Here is a 24,024-nt window from a genome sequence, read left to right as displayed (position 1 = left end):
CTCCAACACCACAGTTCAAAAGCATCAATTCTTTGGCGCTCAGCTTTCTTCACAGTCCAACTCTCACATCCATACATGACCACAGGAAAAACCATAGCCTTGACTAGATGGACCTTTGTTGGCAAAATAATGTCTCTGCTTTTGAATATGCTATCTAGGTTGGTCATAACTTTCCTTCCAAGGAGTAAACATCTTTTAATTTCATGGCTGCAGTCACCATCTGCAGTGATTTTGGAGCCCAGAAAAGTAAAGTCTGACACTGTTTCCACTGTTTCCCCATCTATTTCCCATGAAGTGATGGGACCGGATGTCATGATCTTCGTTTTCTGAATGTTGAGCTTTAAGCCAACTTATTCACTCTCCTCTTTCACTTTCATCAAGAGGCTTTTTAGTTCCTCTTCACTTTCTGCCATAAGGGTGGTGTCATTTGCATATCTGAGGTTATTGATATTTCTCCTGGCAATCTTGACTCCAGCTTGTGTTTCTTCCAGTCCAGCGTTTCTCATGATGTACTCTGCATAGAAGTTAAATAAACAGGGTGGCAATACACAGCCTTGACGAACTCCTTTTCCTATTTGGAACCAGTCTGTTGTTCCATGTCCAGTTCTAACTGTTGCTTCCTGACCTGCATACAAATTTCTGAAGAGGCAGATCAGGTGGTCTGGTATTCCCATCTCTTTCAGGATTTTCCACAGTTTATTGTGATCCACACAGTCAAAGGCTTTGGCATAGTCAATAAAGCAGAAATAGATGCTTTTCTGGAACTCTCTTGCTTTTTCCATGATCCAGTGGATGTTGGCAATTTGATCTCTGGTTCCTCTGCCTTTTCTAAAACCAGCTTGAACATCAGGAAGTTCACGGTTCACATATTGCTGAAGCCTGGCTTGGAGAATTTTGAGCATTACTTTACTAGCGTGTGAGATGAGTGCAATTGTGCAGTAGTTTGAGCATTCCTTGGCATTGCCTTTCTTTGGGATTGGAATGAAAAATTGTATTGGCTATTGTATTAGGTTGGTGCAAAAGTAATTGTGGTATTATACTGTTGAATTTTGCTGCTTTATATTGGAATACATTCTTAAGTAAATGTGGTTATGTTATGCACCATTTTAATGTGCATTTCTTACTTTAAGTTTTTTTGCTAATTACTTATTACTTGCTTTATATTTATATTACACATAATATAAATTCAATGTATATGTATTTTAGACTAGGGAAATGATGTAACACAAAAAGCAAATTCAAGTGATTTGCTTATTCCATTCAAAATGGGTCATAAAGCAGCAGAGATAACTTGCAACATCAACACATTTGGCTGAGGAACTGCTAATGAACGTACAGTGCAGTGGTGTTTCAAGAAGTTTTGCAAAGGAGACGAGAGTCTTGAAGATGAGGAGCACAGTGGCTGGCATCAGAAGTTGACAACGACCAACTGAGAGCAATCACCAAAGCTTATCCTCTTACAACGACATGAGAAGTTGCTGAAGAACTCAATGTCAACCCCTCTACAGCCTGCACTTAAAGCAAATTGGAAAGCTGAAAAAACTCAGTGTTGCCTCATGAGCTGACTGAAAAAAAAAAAAAAAAAGGCTGTTTTGAAGTGTTGGCTTCTCTTATTCTGTGCAACAATGAACCATTTCTCAATTGGATTGTGACATTCAATGAAAAGTAGATTTTATACGACAACCAGTGGTGACCAGTTCAGTGGCTGAACTGAGAAGTTCCAAAGCACTTCTCAAAGTCAAACCAGCGGCAGAAAAAGATCATGGTCAAAGTTTGGTGATCTCCTGTCAGAGTGGTCCATTATAGCTTTCTGAATCCTGGCAAAACCATATATCTGAGAAATATGCTCAGCAAATCAATGAGATATACAGAAAACTGCAATGCTTGCAGCCCGCACGGGTCAACAGAATGGGCTCAATTCTCCATGACAACGTTCAACCACACATCACACAATCAATACTTTGTTTGATTGAACTGGGCTAAGGAGTTTTGCCTCGTCCTCCATATTCACCTGACCGCTCGTCAACCGACTACTACTTCTTCAAGCCTCTCAAACACTTTTTGCAGGGAAAATGCTTCCACAACCAGCAGCATATAGAAAATGCTTTCCAAAAGTTCAGCGAATCCTAAAGCATAGATTTTTACACTACATGAAAACTATTTATCATTGGCAAAAATGTGTAGATTGTTCAGTTCAGTCGCTCAGTCGTGTCTGACTCTGTGACCCCATGAATCGCAGCACGCCAGGCCTCCCTGTCCATCACCAACTCCCAGAGTTCACTCAGACTCACGTCCATCAAGTCAGTGATGCCATCCAGCCACCTCATCCTCTGTCGTCCCCTTCTCCTCCTGCCCCCAATCCCTCCCAGCATCAGAGTCTTTTCCAATGAGTCAACTCTTCACATGAGGTGGCCAAAGTACTGGAGTTTCAGCTTCAGCATCAGTCCTTCCAAAGAACATCCAGGACTGATCTCCTTTAGGATGGACTGGTTGGATCTCCTTGCAGTCCAAGGGACTCTCAAGAGTCTTCTCCAACACCACAATTCAAAAGCATCAATTCTTCGGTGCTCAGCTTTCTTCACAGTCCAACTCTCGCATCCATACATGACCACAGGAAAAACCATAGCCTTGACTAGACAAACCTTTGTTGGCAAAGTAATGTCTCTGCTTTTGAATATGCTATCTAGGTTGGTCATAACTTTTCTTCCAAGGAGTAAGCGTCTTTTAATTTCATGGCTGCAGTCACCATCTGCAATGATTTTGGAGCCCAAAAAGATAAAGTTTGACACTGTTTCCACTGTTTCCCCATCTATTTCCTGTGAAGTGTTGGGACCAGATGCCATGATCTTTGTTTTCTGAATGTTGAGCTTTAAGCCAACTTTTTTACTCTCCTCTTTCACTTTCATCAAGAGGCTTTTTAGTTCCTCTTCACTTTCTGCCATAAGGGTTAGATTGTAATGGTTCCTATTTTGACTAATAAAGATGTGTCTGAGCCCTATAATGATTTAAAATTAATAATATGAAACAGCAGTTACTTTTTCACCAACCTAATAAATAGTGCTGCAATGAACATTGGGATAAGTGTGACTTTGAATTATGGTTTGGAGATTTTTTTTTTAATAAGGAAAATTTATAATGGAAGCAAAAGCAGAAAAACACTAAAATGAACTTTCATGTACATCTGACTCAATTTTTAAAAGGACCAACTTACGTGTGTGTAAGGATGTTCAGTTATGTCTAACTCTTTGGGACCCCATGCATGGTAGACCACTAGGCTCCTCTGTCCGGGGGATTTTCCAGGCAAGAATACTGGAGTGGGCTACCATTTCCTTCTCCAGGGGCTCTTCCTGACCCAGGGATTGAACCCACATCTCCTGCAGCTCCTACACTGGAAGGTGGATTCTTTACCACTGAGCAATCTGGGAATTCTCATAGCCAATTATATTCATTTACACTCTCATCATTATTACTATTTTTAATAACAGCATTATTTGAGGTATAATTCACATATCATACAATTCACCATTTAAAGCATACAGTTCAAAAAACAGCATATAGCTCAAAGATTTTTAACATATTCAAGGTTAGCAGCCATCACAAAATTAATTTCAGAACATTTTTGTCACTTCAGAAGGAAATCCTGTCCTGATTAAAATCACTTTTCATTTACTCCCAGCCTTCAGTTCAGTTCAGTTCAGTCACTCAGTTGTGTCCGACTCTTTGCGACCCCATGAATCGCAGCACGCCAGGCCTCCCTGTCCATCACCAAATCCCAGAGTTTTCCCAACGCGTGTGCATCGAGTCAGTGATGCCACCCAGCCATGTCATCCTCTGTCATCTTCTTCTCCTCCTGCCCCCAATCCCTCCCAGCATCAGAGTCTTTTCCAATGAGTCAACTCTTCAAATGAGGTGGCCAAAGTACTGGAGTCTCAGCTTTAGCATCATTCCTTCCAAAGAAACCCCAGGGCTGATCTCCTTCAGAATGGACTGGTTGGATCTCCTTGCAGTTTAAGGGACTCTCAAGAGTCTTCTCCAATACCACAGTTCAGAAGCATCAATTCTTCAGTGCTCAGCTTTCTTCACAGTCCAACTCTCACATCCATACATGACCACTGGAAAAACCATAGCCTTGACTAGACGGACCTTTGTTGGCAAAGTAATGTCTCTGCTTTTCAATATGCTATCTAGGTTGGTCATAACTTTTCTTGAGTAACCACAAATCCACTGTTTTTATCAATTTGCCTATTCTGGACATTTCATACAGAGAAGGCTATGGCACCCCACTCCAGTACTCTTGCCTGGAAAATCCCACGGATGGAGGAGTCTGGTAGGCTGCGGTCCATGGGGTCGCTAAGAGTCGGACACAACTGAGCGACTTCACTTTCACTTTTCATCTTCATGCACTGGAGAAGGAAATGGCAACCCATTCCAGTGTTCTTGCCTGGAGAATCCCAGGGACGGGGTAACCTGGTGGGCTGCCATCTATGGGGTTGCACAGAGTTGGACACGACTGAAGCGACTTAGCAGCAGCAGCAATACTCCATTGTATGAATGGACCACTTTAATTCATCCATACATCAGTTGATGGACATTTGTTTTTACCTTTTGGCTATTATAAATATGCTGCTATAATTATGTACACACAGTTTTTGTGTGAACATATATCTTCACTTTTCCTGGGTATACAGTTAGGAGTAAAACTGACTGGTCAAGTGGCAACTTTATGTTCAATTATTTGAGGAACTGTAGATTGTTTTCCAAAGCGGCTGTGCCATTTTAAATTTTCATCAGCAATATATATAGATTCTAATTTTTCCACATTATCACCAATACTCACAGTTGTCCATATATTTTACTTCAGCTACTAGAAAACATGAGGTAGTACCTCACTGTGGTTCTAATGTGCATTTTCCTGATGATCAGTGATGTTAAGCATCTTTTCATGTACTTATTGATCATCTGTTATCTTTGGAGAAACATTTATTTAGATCCTCCAGTCATTTTAAAATTGGTCATTTCATTATTATTGACTTGTATGAGTTTATTAACTATTCTAGACACAGGTTCTTAATCACATATATGATTTGCAAACTTTTTTCCCCACGTGTGGGTGTTGTTCCCCCCCCCCCCCCACTCTTGTGGTATCTTTTGGTACAGAAAAAAAAAAATCTAAATTTTAAAGGTACCCAATTTATCTATTTTTCTTCTGTTTCTTATGCTTTCAGGGTCACATCTAAGAAACTGATGCCTACCTAACCCAAGGTCATAATGACTAATTTTTCTTCTGAAATGTAATAGTATTAGCTCTGAAACTTAGATCTTTATTCCATTTTCACTAAATTTTTACATGTGACCCAGTTGTCTTAGCACCATTTGTTCAAAGGAGATCAAGATATAAAAGATTTCTATCACTCCAGAAGGTTCTTCCATGCTCCCTTCTAGTTCATACTCCCACTTCATCCAGCAAATATTCATTCATTCACTCACTGCACCAAGCAGACATACCCATCCCAGAACTTTGCCACTGGCAATATAACCATCTCCTAAAAATTTCCTTAATAACTGTTAACCTGAGTAAACATTCCAATCCCAAAGAAAGGCAATACCAAAGAACGTTCAAACTACTGCACAACTGCACTCATCTCACATGCTAGTAAAGTAATGCTCAAAATTCTCCAAGCCAGGCTGCAACAGTATGCAAACCATGAACTTCCAGATGTTCAAGCTGGATTTAGAAAAAGCAGAGGAACCAGAAATCAAATTGCCAACATCTGCTGGATCATCAAAAAAGCAAGAGAGTTCCAGGAAAACATCTACTTTTGCTTGATTGACCATGCCAAAGTCTTTGACTGCATGGATCACAACAAACTGTGAAAAATTCTTCAAGAGATGGGAATACCAGACCACTTGACCTGCCTCCTGAGAAATCTGTATGCAGGTCAAGAAGCAACAGTTAGAACTGGACATGGAACAACAGACTGGTTCCAAATTGGGAAAGGAGTACGTCAAGACTGTATATTGTCACCATGCTTATTTAACTTCTGTGCAGAGTACATCACGAGAAATGCCAGGCTGGATGAAGCACAAGCTAGAATCAAGATTGCCGGGGAAAATATCAATAACCTCAGATACGCCACCCTTATGGCAGAAGCGAAGAAGAACTAAAGAGCCCCTGGATGAAAGTGAAAGAGAAAAGTGAAAAAGTTGGCTTAAAACTTAACATTCAGAAAACTAAGATCATGGAATCCAGTCCCATCACTTCATGGTAAAAGACGGGGAAACAATGGAAACAGTGACACTTTATTTTTGGGAGTTTCAAAATCACTGCAAATTATGACTACAGCCATGAAATTAAAAGACACTTGCTCCTTGGAAGAAAAGCTATGACCAACCTACATAGCATATTAAAAAACTGAAACATTACTTTGCCAATAAAGGTCCATCTAGTCAAGGCTATGATTTTTCCAGTAGTCATGTATGGATGTGAGAGTTGGACTATAAGGAAAGCTGAGTGCTGAAGAACTGATGCTTTTGAACTGTGGTGTTGGAGAAGACTCTTAAGAGTCCCTTGGACTGCAAGGAGATCAAACTAGTCAATCCTAAAGAAAATCAGTCCTGAATATTCATTGGAAAGACTGATGATGAAGCTGAAACTCCAATACTTTGGCCACCTGATGTGAAGAACCAACTCATTGGAAAACACCTGATGCTGGGAAAGATTGGAGGCGGGAGGAGAAGGAGAAGATTGGAGGCGGGAGGAGAAGGGGACGACAGAGGATGAGATGGTTGGATGGCATCACCAACTCGATGGACATGAGTTTGAGTAGGCTCCAAGAACTGGTGATGGACAGGGAAGCCTGGAGTTTTGCAGTCCATAGGGTCGCAAAGAATCAGACATGACTGAGTGACTGAACTGAACTCAGTAAACATAAGTAATAGTAATTCTGCTCCCTGGATCCACATATCCCATCCTCTTTAACAAACAAAACAAAACAAAACAAAACATTCTCATTAATTTGGCAAAGGGAAACACATCTTATCACTTTTTCCTGAATCTGAAAATGCTATTGCTTTGTACTTTATTCCCAGTCAGTGAAAATAAAGACAAAACAAAACATTGAATGGATTATATAAACAACAACTTTATTTTTCTGCTTCTCCTGAATTGGCAAGCCGACTTTTTAAAAATTTATTTTTAATTGAAGGATAATGGCTTTACAACGTGACTTTTGTTTCTGCTATACATCAATATGAATTAGCCATAGGTATACACATGTCTCCTCCCTCTTGAACCTCCCTCCCTCCTCCTACCCCTCTAGGTTGTTACAGGAGGCCCAGTTTGAGCTCCCTAAGTCATACAGCAAATGTCCATTGGCTACCTATCTGTTTGGTACTGCATATGCTTTCATGCCCCTATCTCTATTCATCGTACCCTCTCCTTCCTCCTCACCCCCAACCCCACGCCCATAAGTCTGTTCTCTATGTCTGCATCTCTGCTGCTGACCTGCAAATAGGTTCATCAGTACCATCACAACTACTTTTTAATTGTATATACTATTTTGGAAATTTGTGTGAGGGTGGAGAGTACTGGATGCCTCTGAGTGCTCCTTTGTACTCTTTGCCATTCGTGGCTAATAGTATACTGGCCTTTAAAATTCCTTTTTTTTTTTTTTTGGTGAGAATTTGGTTTATTTTAACCCCCAATTTCTAGTTAAATGGTTTAGGCTCTGGATTTCTCATGCTTTGTGGAAATACATATTTTACATTCCCTGGACGGGGGGAGGGGGAGAGGTTCAGGATGGGGGGACATATGAACACCCATGGCTGATTCATGTCAATGTATGGCAAAACCCACCACAATACTGTAAAATAATTAGCCTCCAATTAAAATAAAGAAATTAATTTAAAAGAAAAATAAAATTCTTTTCTTTACTTCCTTATATGATGAGGTTTCTATGGTATCTCCCAGTTTTGTTATTGTGTGGTTTATTGATTTGAATTGTATGTTTATCTCACATGGTTTAGTTAGGTGTTAACTGAGAGAAATACAAATCAACAGTCTAGTTGTCTGAATAGTAACGATTTGCAAAATGTCTTCTTGAAATACAAGCTATCCCTTCAAAAATATTAAGAAAGAAGTTACAACATCATTTGCATATGATTCATATGTACCTGAAAAACCCAGGACAATCAACTGAAAAATGACACAGTCATGCATATAGGTAGCCATAATATATAAAAAAAGAAACGCTAAAAATCAATCAGAAAGACAAATAACATAATAGAAAAATGAACCAAAAAAAAAAAAATTTAACAGGCATATCTCAGAAGAGAAAATCCAAATGGCTGAAAAACATTTGAAAAAATGTTCAACCTGTTTAGTAATAAGGGAAATGGAAATTAAAATCAAAAGTAATATTCATATACCAAATAAATTGGGGAAACAGTCAGATAATGTCAAGTGTTAATGAGATCTAAAACAACTGTTGCCTTTCATTCCCACCACCTCAACTTGCCTATCTGTAAGCTCCCTCCAGCAGTTCTGCCAGTTACACCACCATTCCTTACCAGCATACATCACAGTAGTGTGAGAACTATTGACTTATACCTCTGTGCTCATTCATTTTTCCATTGCACTCCACACCACTTGATATATGTTTATTTTCTATCTTCCTCTTCCATGATAAAAGGAGACTATTTTAGCTGCTAGCTCCTCAGCAACTAAAACTACCTTGAATAAAGTAGGTGTTCAACAAGTACTAGCTGGATGAATAAATGAATTAAAAATGTTTATTATGGCTTATTACTATAATTACTAGGTCTCAGTCAGACCTTTCCTAGCCAGCACTAATTATTTGGCTCTGACATTTTGAATCTACTTCAATCAAATTATAATCGTAGAATGTAATTTAGATTTTCACCAATTCAACTGACTTTTCTCCCTAACTGCTACAATTATAACCATCAACTGAGGGAATTCCCTGGCAGTCCAGTTGGTTAGGACTCTGTGCTTTCACTGCTGAGGGTAAGGGTTCAGTCCTTGGTAGAGGAACTACGATCCTGCAAGCTCCACAGCATGGCCAAAATAAATTAACTAATTAAAAAATAAAATAAACTCCAACTGAAACAGTGAACTATCACAATTACTTGCAGCTTCTATTTTCCCTCTAAGGTCTGACTCAAACCAACTCTCCCATCCCCTACCAAACTAAAACTCGATGACATCATCAACCTTATTTAAATTTCCTAGATACTACTTTTAATTCTGAGTGTTCTAGCTATTTATTGATAAATATTTTCACATTTGTTAAGAACATGAAAATATAATCACTATCACAAGTTCAAGTCTCAGAGTTAAGTAAAGAATTAAAGAAAAATTAAGCTGCTAATTTTAAATTAATCTTCCAAAAGAACCATCAGGGCATATAGAATAATTTTTGGATAAAGTACATACAGTGTGAAAGCCTGAGGTTTAAGAACAAACACTAATAGGAAACATATGGAAAAGATCAGTAACGGGATGAAATCTTGGCCCAAATATGATTTGCCACGTTTTACAGACCAGTGTCTCAAATAACAGATAAGATTTTTATAATATTGCCAGAACATCTCCTGAAACACCATACACTTTTTAAAAGTCTGAAGTATAACCAAATAAATCTTGTGAGTTATTTGTAAAAACTTAATGGAAAATACTATTTTGAGGAAACAAAAACAAATTTCAATAATCACTTTATCTTATTAGTTTGTACAAGCTTGAAAGAATCTCCCAAAAGAATGAACTCAAAATTCACTGCCAAGAGATACAAGTTAACTCTCTGTTTAAAATATGAAAACATTAGTATAAAAATATAGCATTTAAGTAGTTAATTGCTACTCTTCAGGAGAGACTATTCAGTGAAATTTGTAAATTTCTTACATCTGTAAAATAAAGGCAAAAATGGTTGGCCAACAGAAGTTCCTAACTCCATCTTATTTAATATTATAAAATTATTTTTTCTACTAGTAAAAATAGACAAATTAGAGATATACCTTCTGAGTAAATTCCATAACAAAGAGAATAATTCTATTTCAAATATTTTATTAGAAGGTATGCTAGTGGATATATTTGGGAGGAAAGTGAGAAAGCTGATAGAAAAGAAGGTATAATTCTTTTTATGGAAAAGCAATATATCTAATCTGTGTCACAAATGGCAATCTATTTCATTTTTAAAATAAACTAGAAGTGAAATGCTGTATATTTCTAATCCTGATTCCCTGTCTTAATAAAGGAAAGCACTGGTGAGAACACAAGGTATCAGATAACCGAAGTCTCAAGATGACTCTGAGTTCCACCTTAAAATGCCAAGACACTGAGCTCCATGTTACTGTGGACCTTAATTTGAAGAATTCTTTGGCATGAAAATGAAAATAAAAACAGTAATCAGTACATGCTGTTTCATTTAGTTCTGTTTGCCTTTCATATTAGAGGAAATTCTTGCCATTCCTCAAACCAAAATTAAGGGGGAAAGAAAGAAGTAAGCCACATAAATCTGACCAAGAACACAAGCATTTAAATTAACAGTCCACAAAGTTTCAGATAATGAAAAGAAATACATAATTTTAATTCAACCCAAGTATTTTCCAAGCAGATTATATTTGCTTAAATTGCTATAGCAATTCAAGGGACAGCCCTGCCTGAACACAACAGTTACTGTGGATTTTTAAGAGACTCAGTTTAAGAATTCAGGAATTTCTGATTCATTCACAGGATTTGCAAATTCATCAGCCCCTGAAAACTAAAGCAAATTCAACAGGTATGATGATAAAATAATTTTCAATTTTTTAAAAAATATTCCTGCTGTTAAAAATAAAGTATATTTGATTTAACATTAAAATAGATTGTAGCCACCATAAATGCATAATTTTGGTAAGCAATATCTGGTAAAAGTTACATTAAATTTGGATTAGCCAAAATATTTAGGGAAAGAAGTAATGCAGGAAATTTAATTTTCTAACTTTAAGGTTTACCCAATAAATAATCTTTGTTTAGATTTTTATTTTTTACTTTGAATGAAAGATTTTCAGGTTAATACAGTGATTTCTGTTTCTCTTTCTTTTTCTTTCTCAACTTTGACCAAAAAAGTTGCTGACAAAAAATCAGCAAACACCTTTGAGTCATACATCTGAGCAATGCTAGAGATTCTGGTTGTAAAGAAATGGGTATTTGTATAAATTTCACTGGACATTTTCTCAAAATTTCTCTATTAACCAAATATTACAATGTGTTTGCCTCTTCCTCAAAGAGAAAATATAAGTACTGTAGCTCTAAAGGATCTAGTTTCTTGGGTTTCAGTTAACTAAGATTCAAATGTATTATGGCTAAAAATAATCTTGAGACTTTCATATTTTTAATAGCAAAAGAGTCTTACTTCTTTAGGCCTTGGGTGTGATACTGATGTCTACAACTTTAATTTTACAGACTTAAATTTAAAACTGGTTTGGAAAATATTCTGAATTATATACTAATAGTTGGGTCTCTTATTACTTTAGCTTCTATGGCATACCAATGAGACAAATATTTAAAATAATTAAATGCTATGAAGCTTTCAAATTACTTTAAACTTTTCAGAACAAAATTCCATCTCAATTTGATTAGTAATTTAAATTAGAACTTTCTTGATGAGAGTAGAGTGCTTTTTTCCAGGTAGGAGAAATGTTATGATATAGAAACTTTTTTAGCTATAATATGAAAAATACACATTAACAAATAATTTTAAAAGCCTGGTAACATGTTTAACTTTGCTTTATAAACTTTCTGTTTCACATTTGTTATTTTTCTACTAAACAAGGTAATAGAGAAGTGAATATATAGTATATTGTGACAGAAATATTTTCTTTTCTATTAGAAAAGAAAACAGCCATGCTCTCTGTGACTATGTTCTTTTAGAGAAATCACTGTGGTGAAATAAATGCCTAGAAACAATCAACATTAGTAGTAATAAACATCACCAACAAGGTGTAATCTATAATTAATCAATCATTCATTCAGCAAATTTCTGAGCACTTCCACAATGTTCATTGTACTATAGCCTATCAAAAATTAGAAGTTGGGATATAAGATGATTGACAGTGAGCTATAATGTTTCACTATGACTTATCCTATAGGAAACATGGCATAAACTGCTGAACATCAAAGGCAGAAGTAATAACAATATGCTTAACAAATGACTGGTAAACAATTAGCTGAATGAAAAATTTGGATGAAAAGAAACAAGATCACTGTAACAAGTAAAATGATCAGGGGTGAAGTTGAGGAGTAAGAGGAATAGAAAATAATGGCTATATCCATGAAGACGGAGTGGATTTCTGAACAGAAAACTGCAGTAAGTCAAAAGGGAGTGGGACAAAGTTGAGCTATAGAGCCAAGGTCTTCCATGAATGAGGGCTCAATGGATGAGCTCAGATTCAGAAGACAAACTGTCTTCAGGGAAAGACCTTTCTTCGTAGTTGGCCAAAAAGATCAAAAGCAGATAATACTAAGAATCTCATTTTCAGAAAGGCCTCCATCTTCAGGTCTGGATTCCAAGTCAAAACTAAAGGGGGAACTAAAAAGTATCATTCAGGTCTCTTTTCCCCCCCAAATTTCTCATAACTATTGAATAGTCATAACTTTAATTCTCAAATATAAGGTTACTAATTGATAATTACTGATATTCTTAACACAAGGGTAAAATTCAGAGCTCTGATGAGTAGTGCTGTTTTTGAAGTTTGACTGTGTAACAGTCAACCTCTGAGACAATATTCATGGCCTGATCCTGGATAGTTGTTATGTTTCTGCCTCTTTGCTTCTACTTTCATCTCAACTTCATGGAGCAGTACTTTATGTTCTATTATCCATTCCTGCTAATCTCCCTAAATCTTGGCCGAATGATGTCTACAAAGATTTCCCTGTCTCATTCTTGCAGGGTTAAGCCACTGGCTCCCACAGCACTGATATCTCTGCTGCAAGCCATATTTCCCTTTGTCTGAGAATCGGTTCACTGTGTTGTGACTCTCTAGTCCACTAAATTGAATGCTCTTTATAGAAGGAGCCATGTCTTCATGTTTTTTTCAGTCTGTGTTCCCCACCGATCACAGTGCCTCACCCCTAAAATTCAAGACAATCACTGAATAACCAAATCAAACTAAATAAATCACCAGTAATATTTGTAAGCTGCTTTGTTAATAATGGCAACACAATTACCTAGTACATGGGCACTAATTCTAGCAGGTGAAAAAGCACTCTTAATCATACCCACTGGGAGCTCCCCAGTCTGGATCAGCCAGCACTGAACACTGTCCTTTGGGATGAGACCATACTCTTTCACTTCCCCTCCCAGGACTCTTACTTGATGCATGAACACTGCAGTGTGAAGATCATGACTCAACTATATTAATGAACTAGGTGTTCATTCCCAATGTACAAATTCCTGAGATCACAATTTAGGCCTCAAGGTTTTGGGCCAGATTAGCTGTACAATCTTATTTTGCTATTTCAACAGTTAACCGCAACTTCTCAAACATCTCATCCTTTGTTGCTTTATATGTTTTTTGCTCATTTCTTTTATCTGCAAATTTTCTTCTCTACTTCCCTCTAGGGGAACCCTCATATTCCTTCAAAGTCTAATTTAAATGCCATGTCCTACATGGCAGGAATCTAACTGATTATCAAAAGGAAACTACAAATTTCAAAGTCAAAATTGTTTAAAAAGATCAAATCATTACTGTTTTGGCATCTTCTGTAGGAAGGGACAGGATTAAATACAAGACAATATATTAGAGTAAATGATTATCTATTATAGTTTCTGAGTGAAAAAGGAAGCAGGGTCATCATCCAAAATCAATGGTGAGGTTTTAGAGGCTTGTGTAGGAGAAAGGGAAAAGGAATGGACTAATGAGAGGTCACAACAGGCAGCACTTGAATGGCCATGACTTTAAAGTGAGCCAGTTGGCACTGTCCTATTTTCTCTCATGCTGTCAGCTGCATGAGTCAGGCTATGGGAGGATGGAGAACTGGAGTAACCAGGGTTGGACTATGAAGAGTCAAGGGGCCAGCAAATTGAGGGCATGTGCAGTGATGGCCATGATGCACTATAGGATCTAGGTTGGTAGGACCTGAGTATACTGAGAGGTATGAATGAGGAGCAGTGAAAAACAGTTGGATCAATAATTTTTAGGTCCCACTGAAAGTGAAAATTGTTGCAGTTGGAGTTACTACATGAAGTAAGTTATAAAGACAGGAGATAGCAGTCAGTATGCAAAGGACTTGCAGTACTCTTGGCAAGGCCCTTCATGTGGGTGCATAAGGGCATGCTCAGTCACTTCAATTGTGTCTGACTCTTTGTGACTATGGACTGTAGCCTGCCAGGCTCCTCTGTCCACAAGATTCTCCACGGAAGAATACTGGAGTGGGTTGGTATGCCCTTCTCCAGTGGATCTCCCCAGCCCAGGGATCAAGCCTGCGTGTCTTACATCTCCTGCATTGGCAGGCGGGTTCTTCATTACTAGCAGCACCTGGGAGACTAGAGGAATATTTACATTCTGTACTATTCAGATTCTGACAAGAAAAGAAAACAGACTAAGAAACTAAGTTGTTAGGATCTAGGGCAGCCTTTCTCAAGGAGGGTTCTGTCAGAGAAAATGATTTAAGTAACTATTTTTTCATTTATCCAATGATGAAAAATAATACTATTCTAGATGAACAGGAGATAAGCTGTTTCATTACATACAATGATGTAGGGTATTAATTCTATTAGAATATTAATCTTCTCATGAAATCCTGGATGAGAAGGGTAGAGAAAAATGGCCTTAGAATAAAAGGTATGATTTTTTTTAACTTTCCCTAAATAACATACTTATTCCATCTGGATCACTTTCTAATTTGCCAAGTACTTTAACATGCATACCTCATATGCATTTATGACAATAACAACTACCAAGTGAGATAAGCAGGCAAGTAATTATAGTTCTTATTTTACTGATGAGGCAAGAGGCAGATGTAAGTGATTCGACTGTCGTAAGTGATAGGACTGAAATGAAGGTTTTCAGACTCCTCATCCAGTTCACATATCCTATCATTCACTACAACTTCAAGTTTCAGCACGACTGTTGTCATTTGTCTCTTTCGCAAGCTGAGCACTCCCTCCTTTACAATCCTACCCCACACATACCCTCCTATTCACTGTATTGCACGTCCGATTCTCCACTAGACCTAAACTCCTAGGAAATAAGGAGAGTGTGTTTTTAACACCTGTGTATCTAGAAATTAACTAAAAAAAAAATTAGTGGAAAGAAAAAAGCTAGGAGGGTAATTAGGAAAAATGTATAGAAAAACCAATTAGAAACTAAAACTTTATAGAATGTAAATATTGTGTATATCTAGGATTTGATGCAGTTATTCAAGTAGAGTCAGAGACAAAATAATTGGATTCTGGAAACTATTTCACAGGGAAAATTTGAAGTGATAGTCAGACTTGGACAGAAAACACTAAGAGGAAACATGATACTTATTTTTAATATCTCAAGCTTTCACATAAAATGGAGTGTTCTATGTTTTTCCAAAGAACAGAAAAGAACATCAGCAAACAGGAGTTACAGTGGGCAAATTTTGGTCAGTATTAATAATCTCCTAAGTAACTAAAACATAGGGTCTCTCTTCTCATAGGTAGTGAACATCACTGAAGGGGCCAAATAGTGAGAACATCTAATATCCATACGGAAAAAGCACTCAGTTTTGGGGTAGAAAGATGTCATGCTATCATTGTGAATTCACAGTCTAGTAAGCCAGACAAATCGAGATCCTCTAAAAAGATGATTACTTAGTCTGGTTCAATGCAGTATGAGGCTTTTTAAAAAATATCACCTTAAATATTAATTTTGTTCTGAGCAGCAGCCATTAATTCTGGACATTCTTTTACATATTTCAAATCAGACATAAATATTGTGCATTTTAGATAACTGTCAATTTATATAAGAGTTATTACATTTTTCACTCACTTTTTCCACTATATATTTCCTTTTGCCTTGTAATAGGACAAAAAAGGAACATGGGCTTTTCAAGTTCAGTATGTGTCCTTTTCTTCTTTCTTGGAGTCCAAGTATATTGTCAATATGAAAGTTATCAATGGGATGAAGATTATGACCAAGAACCAGATGATGTCTACCAAACAGAATTCCAATTTCAACAAAATATAAACTATGAAGCTCCATTCCATCAGCATACTTTAGGTTGTGCCAGTGAATGCTTCTGTCCACCTAACTTTCCATCATCAATGTACTGTGATAATCGCAAATTAAAGACTATCCCAAATATTCCAGCACACATTCAGCAAGTCTATCTTCAGTTCAATGAAATTGAGGCTGTGACTGCAGATTCATTTATCAACGCCACTCATCTTAAAGAAATCAACCTCAGCCACAACAAAATCAAATCTCAAAAGATTGATCATGGTGTGTTTGCTAAATTGCCAAATCTACTACAGCTTCACCTACAGCATAACAATTTAGAAGACTTTCCATTTCCTCTCCCTAAGTCTTTGGAAAGGATTTTTCTAGGTTACAATGAAATCTCCAGACTGCAGATAAATGCTGTGAATGGGCTTGTAAACTTGACCATGCTTGATCTCTGTTTTAATAAAATTGATGATTCTATGTTACAAGAAAAGGTACTTGCCAAAATGGAAAAATTAATGCAGCTCAACCTATGTAATAATAGATTAGAATCAATGCCTCCTGGTTTGCCTTCTTCACTTATGTATCTGTCTTTAGAAAATAATTCAATATCTTCTATACCAGAAAATTACTTCAACAAACTTCCGAAACTTCACGCTCTAAGAATATCACACAACAAACTACAAGACATCCCATATAATATTTTTAATCTTTCCAACCTTATAGAGCTCAATGTTGGACACAACAAACTGAAGCAAGCATTCTATATTCCAAGGAATTTAGAACACCTATACCTAGAAAATAATGAAATTGAAAGTATGTAAAATTTCATTTTGTGTATGTCTGTGTTTTACTATTTATTTATAATTTTTATTTTATATTGGAGCATAGTTGAATAACAATGTTGTGTTAGGGTCAGGTGTATAGCAAAGGAATTCAGTTATACATATACAAATATCTATTTTTTTCAATTCTTTTCTCATTTAGGTTACTACCAAATATTGAGCAATGTTCCCTGTTCTAGACAGTAGGTCCTTGTTGGTTACCTATTTTATTTATCTATTTATTTATGGCTGTACCGGGTCTTTGCTGCTGCAAACGGGAGCTACTCTCGAGTTGTAGCACACAGGCTTTAGAGTGTGGGTTCAGCAGTTGTGGTGCAGGGGCTTAGTTGCCCCACTACACGTGGAATCTTCCCAGACCAGGGATCGAACCTGTGTTCCCAGCACTGGCAGGCAGCTTCTTAACCACTGCACCACCAGGGAAGTCCATTATTGTCTTTTAAAGATATAAAAAATCTTATTTTGTTCTTTTAAAGAACAGATCTTTAAAAACCCATGCTTTACATGGTGCTACAAATTACAAATGGTTGCTTTGAAGCTGGCTAGGGAAATGGCAGAAAATGGTCCCCAGAGAAATTTGTACTTCAAGGTTTATAGTCTTTTCTATTAAATGTTATCACTTTGAACTTTGAGAATGTGTACTACAAAGTATATGAAAAAAATATGAAATACTATAGAGTATACAAAGAAATATGAGATCTTGAATAGTAGAACTATACATGATTTTCATTTTTTTCCTCTGAGATTGTTTCTGCTAAGACTTTATTACTTAAATAATTTATTTAATAATTAAATAATTACTTAATAGCCAATGAAGCCATCATTTATTTTGATAATATAAAATTCATTTATAGTTTCATTTTGTTCATTTTATTATTTGATTACTATAAAATAATTAAACCTAATAAATATTTTAATAAAATCCATTATAGTATTATGGATATAATACAGAAGGATTAATTTTTAATTTGTATTTTTCAGATGTCAATGTCACAGTGATGTGTCCATCAGTTGATCCACTACATTACCACCATTTAACATACATTCGCGTAGATCAAAATAGGCTGAAAGCACCAATAAGCTCATACATTTTCCTCTGCTTCCCTCATATACACACTATTTATTATGGTGAACAACAAAGCACTAACGGTCAAACGATACAACTGAAGACCCAAGTTTTCAGGAGATTTGAAGATGATGGTGATAGTGAAGATCATGATGATCATCATGAAGGCCCAGAAGAAGAAGGAACAGAAGAAAACATTGATGCTCACTATTATGGAAGTCAAGAATGGCAAGAAACTATATAGGTATACATTTATAACTTCATAAGATCTTATTATTCATATAAATTTAGCTAATTATGCATAGCTCATAGTAATATAGTTAGAATTGAGTACTTAGTATACTAAGATCAGATTGAATTTAGGTTATTGATAACATCTGCATCATTATATAGGATTAGAATTTACTAAAAATGATACAAATCTTGTAGAAATATAAATTTAGAATGACAAGTAGGATCAAAAAACTACACTTTGAACATACAATTATCATGTTGAGAAAAAAAACAAGTATGCTCATTTATATTAACAGTAGTTTTTCTGAAAATGATGAAAGAAGTAGCATTAGAAGCTAACAATTGTAAACCACGCACTTTAAATCACTATGAGTATAGTGTTTAAATGCCAAGAGGTTATATTAATGTAACAGGCAGCAACTCATTTAAGGAACAGACTATTTTCTTTGGTCTAATCTCCAGAAAAGCTTTCATACTTTTATTTGACTATCATCACCATGACAGCCACCCACCCTGGTCCTACCACTTAGAGCACAGAATGATAGTTTTGATTTTCAAAAGAGGTTATCCTAACTAAGGATCCAAGGCACAAATTTATGAAATCAACTAGTCTTACTTTTTTGTTGTTTGTTTTAAATTTATTTATTTTTTTAATTGAAGGATAATTGCTTTACAGAATTTTGCAGTTTTCTGTCAAACCTCAACATGAATCAGCCACAGGTATACATATATCCTCTCTCTCCTGAACCCCCTTCCCATCTCCCTCCCCACACTACCCCTCCAGGCTGACACAGAGCCCCTGTTTGAGTTTCCTGAATCACACAGCAAATTCCCGTCGGCCATCTATTTTACACATGGTAATGTAAGTTTCCATGTTACTCTTTCCATACATCTCACTCTCTCCTCCCCTCTCCCCATGACCATAAATCTATTCTCTATGTCTGTTTCTCCATTTCTGACCTGTGAATAAATTCTTCAGTACCATTTTTCTAGATTCCATATATATGCATTAGAATACGATATTTATCTTTCTCTTTCTGACTTACTTCATTCTGTATAATAGATTCTAGGTTCATTTGCCTGATTAGAACTGACTCAAAGGTGTTCCTTTTTATGGCTGAGTAACATTCCATTGTGTATATGTACCATAACTTCTTCATCCATTCATCTGTCAATGGATATCTAGGTTGCTTCTATGTTCTAGCTATTGTAAACAGTGCTGCAGTGAAACATGGGATACATGTGCCTTTGAAATCAACTCATCTTACTTTTCTCTCAGAGCACAAAAGCAACAAAAACTTAAACCTTGTATTTGGATGTCTGCATGCGTGCATGCTAAGATGCTTCAGCCGTGTCTGATTCTTTGCAACCTTATGGATTGTAGCCGGCCAGGCTCCTCTGTCCATGGAGATTCTCCAGGCAAGAATACTGGCGTGGGTTGCCATGCTCTCTTCTATGGGATCTTCCTGACCTAGGGATAGAACCCGCATCTCTTATGTCTCCCACATTGGCAGACGGGTTCTTTACCACTGGCACCATGTGGGATGCCCATTTGGATGCCAGAAAAACAGCAAAATTGGTTATTTTAGCAAATTTCAGCTATTATACAACACAATCTTTTCTATGTTCCATTTTAATTGGGATAAATATTTTTAAAATAAATTCACTAGAGAAAGGTTTTAGTTACATAAAAATTTGCTAATAAATAATTGCTCTATTTATAAGATTAAGTCAATGTTAGCACAAGAAAGTATATCAGCATTATTAACACTTCTATTTTCCTAGCACAATATATTAGAAACATGTATGTATATCAGCCAGTGTTTATGTACATAGTGCTAAAGTTGAATCGAGTTCCTTTGAAATTTGAATAACAGGTTTTGATATCTTCTTTAAAACCTTAATAATCACATATTTTGAAGCATTTTAATATGCCTATAATGAAGTATAACTTCTATGATGAACTTTTTTGATTTACCAGGTTAGTATTTTATAGAATTCCTCAGGTAAGGAATAAACACAAATCTGGGACTGCCTATATAGGAAACTCCTAAAAAAAATTTTTTTTTAAACAGTATTCAAAAAGACCAGACAATTAGAACAATATTTTAGAAGCAGTTTTCTAGCGATGAGTCTAACTTTCTGGAGATGACAGTTTAAAATGAGCAGGTTATTAACATTTAGCAGAAACAGACTACCCGTGTGTCCTAGGGGCTAGCTCAACAATCCAGAATGAATATGAACAATACTCCATTCATTCACTTAATAAACATTCATCAAGGCATGTAGGGCTTAGCAATGAGAGGTCAAACAGAATAGATTGTGCATCTGTGACACTGTAAGACAACAGCTGTGATGGTAAAGAGTGAAGATGTCAGTGATGTGGGTAAAGCACATTTTCAACAGAGGTAAAAACTTTAAGGACCATCTCCCACTTTACTGACATTTTATAAAACAGGGTTACAAATGTAAACATTTATTATGATGTAACATATGGAAAACACTGTGGATGTTTTATGAGATGAGAAAGAGAAGACTATTTAAAATGTAATGAGCACTGTCAGGAAAATACAAATTATAAAAAACTACAATCAGATAGTTTACATTTACTGGATGGCTGAAATCAAAAAAGGCAGACAAACAATAAGCATTAGTGAGGAGACGCAGAAAGTGGAATCCACTGGTGACAAAGTCAAATTGTACAGCTGCTTTGGAAAGCAGTCTGGCAGTCCTTCAGTTAGTCACCTATGAACCAACAATTCCATTCCTAGATATAAACCTAAGAAAACTGAACACATGTGGTCACACAAAAATATGTACACAAATGTTCATAGCAGCATTATCCATTTATAGCCAAAAAGTAGAAACCACCCAAATGTCCTTCAGCTGATGAAAGGATAAACAAAATGTGGTATATCCACACAATGGAATATTATTCAGTCAAAAGAAGGAAGGATGTTGATACATGTTATAATACAGATGAACCATGAAAACATTATGCTAGTTAGTGAAAAGTCAGTCAGAGAAGAACATGTATTGTATGATTCCATTTATATGAAATGTCTAAAACAGGCAAAACTATAGACACAGAAAGATTATTGGCTGCCTGGGGTTGGGGAGCAAGAGAAACAGGGGAATTAGGCAGTGAGGAAGAGAAGGGGATGACAGGATGAGATGGCTGGATGGCATCACCGACTCGATGGACATGAGTTTGGGTGAACTCTGGGAGTTGGTGATCGATAAGGAGGCCTGGCGTGCCGCAATTCATGGGGTCTCAAAGAGTTGGACACGACTGAGCTACTGAACTGAACTGAACTGAGGCAGTGACTGATAATGGATAGAGAATTTCTTTTTGGGTGATGAAAATATTCTAAAATTGACTGTAGTGATAACTGTACAAGTTTGAAAACACTAAAAGCTACTGAATTGCACTCTTTAAAAAAGTGAGTTGTATGAGATGTGAATTATTTCAATAAAGCTGTTATTTTAAAATTTAACAAAGAAAATAAGATGTAATAACTCATTCTAACAAAAGGAAGAAAGAAAGAAAATGTGGCAGTAACTGAAAAATGATATGAACACAGATATATTAACTTTGCTTCTGGCCAGGATGTGGTGAAGCGACTGAAGGCTTTAAGGAAGAGGTGGCACTTTGATGTGTGAATAGTGACTGACTGGCAGGAGTGAAGAAAATAAGGTCCCAAGGTGAGATTAACATAAAGATGAGGTAATTAGTTATTTCACTTCTTGTACAGTTAAAACACTCCAAATTTTGAGAATTCTGGAGCACCTATTTTTATCTCCTCCTAAACCGACAAAAGAAAATACATTTAAGAACAGGCTTAGCGAAGAAAAAACCTGATGGAAACATGGAATTTGAAATCAGATATACCTTGGTAGAAGCCTGACTTCACTCATGTAACTAAGCAAGATGACTCCGAGTGAGTTACTTCTTGAAGTCTCTCTTTCTGCATTTCTGTAAGGAAGGTGGTTCTCACAGGGCTGTTAGTGAAGTTGCTCAGTCATGCCCAACTCTTTGCAACCCCATGAATAGTAACCTGCACCAAGCTCCTCCGTCCATGGGATTTTTCAAGGCAAGAGTACTGGAGTGGGTTGCCATTTCCTTCTCCAGGGAATCTTCCCAACCCAGGGATTGAACCAAGGTCTCTCACATTGTAGACAGATGCTTTACCATCTGAGCCACCAGGTTAGTCCAATACATACCACAGCATTTAACAAAGCACATGCCAGTTACAAGGGTTTCCTGTGGCTCAGCGGTAAAGAATGCCTGCAATGCAGGAGATGAAGGAGATGCGGGTTTGATCCCTGGTAGGGAAGATCTCCTGGAGGAGGAAATGGCAACCTACTCCAGTATTCTTGTTGAGACAATCCTATGGACAGAGGAGGATGGCAGGCTACAGCCTAGGGGGTCACAAAGAGCGACTGAGCATGCACCCACATGCATGCCAGTTACAGGTATCCTACAAGCAGTAACTATTATTGCAGCATGTCCAGCCCAACCTCCCGCTGGATCTATGTGCCCTGAGCCATCAGCTGTGCTTCACATGCCTCAGTGGACCCTCTAGAAAGGAGTTTGCATCTTTCAGGTTCCTTCCAAGGTTCTACTGTACCTTCTTCAGTACAGAAGTACTATACCATCTTTCAGGTTCCTTCCAAGGTTCTACTGTACCTTCTACAGTACAGAAGTACTGTACCTTCTACTGTACAAAAGATTAGTAAACAAGAGAGAATTTACTAAAGGTTTCATTAGGGAGAGAGAAGAGAGATCTAAAATCATATACTCACAACAAACATATTCCAAGTCATTATTTGATGGTTTAGCTTTCCAAAGCACCTCTAGATAGCCTAGAAGGATGGGGAGCAGAGTTTCCCAGGCCCTTCACGAGGCATTTGGCTTCCTGGCTCCTCTGGCCAGAGTAAGGTGAAACTCTTCTTGTCTATTAGGTAGAAGAGGTCAAAGAGGCCAACTCTGCTCTCCCTTTAAAGGCAAGTACATATAAACACGCCACAAAATGTCCTCCAACTGCAGGACCCAGAGGGAGGCAGATGAACAACCATCTTACATTAATCAAAAACACCCAGAGGAACTCATACCCCAAGTAGTTCTCAGTAAAAAGAAAACAAAACAAATAACCACCAATGCTTTCTGCAGAACAGAAGAATAAAGTTCTACCTCCTACCAGAGTTACAGACAAAACTAGGTGATATATCAGGAAAGAAAAAGATGAAAATTCATCAATTTTCTCATTACACTTCAAAATATTAGCTATATTAGCTCTGAGGTTGAACTTTCTGTCTTTGTGCCTATTAATGAATAAATTCAAATGACACCATGAACCCAAGCTTAACAAATATATTAAAAAGGAAATAAAAATAAAGAATAGTCAATAAATTTGCTTACAATATACTGGTTGAGAATGTTTAGCATGTATTTAAGTATAACCTGAAAACTATACATTTTTTACTTTATTCCTCAAGTTGGAACCACTAAACCAAAACGCAGATATATGCATATCATGTAACACACTTAACCGATTCTATGGTATGAAAGCCAAAAAAATAAACCTGTTTCTTCTGTATACTTTTACTGTAGCAAAGAAGTCCAAGGAAAGCTAGAACTAAAACTCTAATTTCCTGATTCCAAATCCATCTTTTCTAAACCTTGGAAAT

At 36.8% G+C, this 24,024-nt stretch overlaps 2 protein-coding genes across 4 annotated transcripts in view; one reads left to right on the top strand and one right to left on the bottom strand.

Moving 5' to 3' along the window:
• The window catches only part of LOC102398396 (centromere protein P), a 236,723-nt gene that overhangs the window by 127,134 nt on the left and 85,565 nt on the right, over positions 1–24,024 (bottom strand). The gene's annotated exons all lie outside the window — the stretch shown is intronic.
• On the top strand, positions 10,575–18,404 carry OMD (osteomodulin). The gene is made up of 3 exons (XM_006063102.4): positions 10,575–10,796; positions 16,054–17,007; positions 18,015–18,404. Exons 2-3 carry the CDS (start codon positions 16,068–16,070, stop codon positions 18,341–18,343), a joined length of 1,269 nt encoding a protein of 422 aa, XP_006063164.3. The 5' UTR covers positions 10,575–10,796; positions 16,054–16,067; the 3' UTR covers positions 18,344–18,404.

This window comes from Bubalus bubalis, chromosome 3, assembly GCF_019923935.1.
Source record: "Bubalus bubalis isolate 160015118507 breed Murrah chromosome 3, NDDB_SH_1, whole genome shotgun sequence".
Lineage (NCBI taxonomy): Eukaryota > Metazoa > Chordata > Mammalia > Artiodactyla > Bovidae > Bubalus > Bubalus bubalis.
The sequence above is the reverse complement of the archived record's forward strand: the minus strand, read 5'-3'. Positions and strand labels throughout refer to the sequence as shown.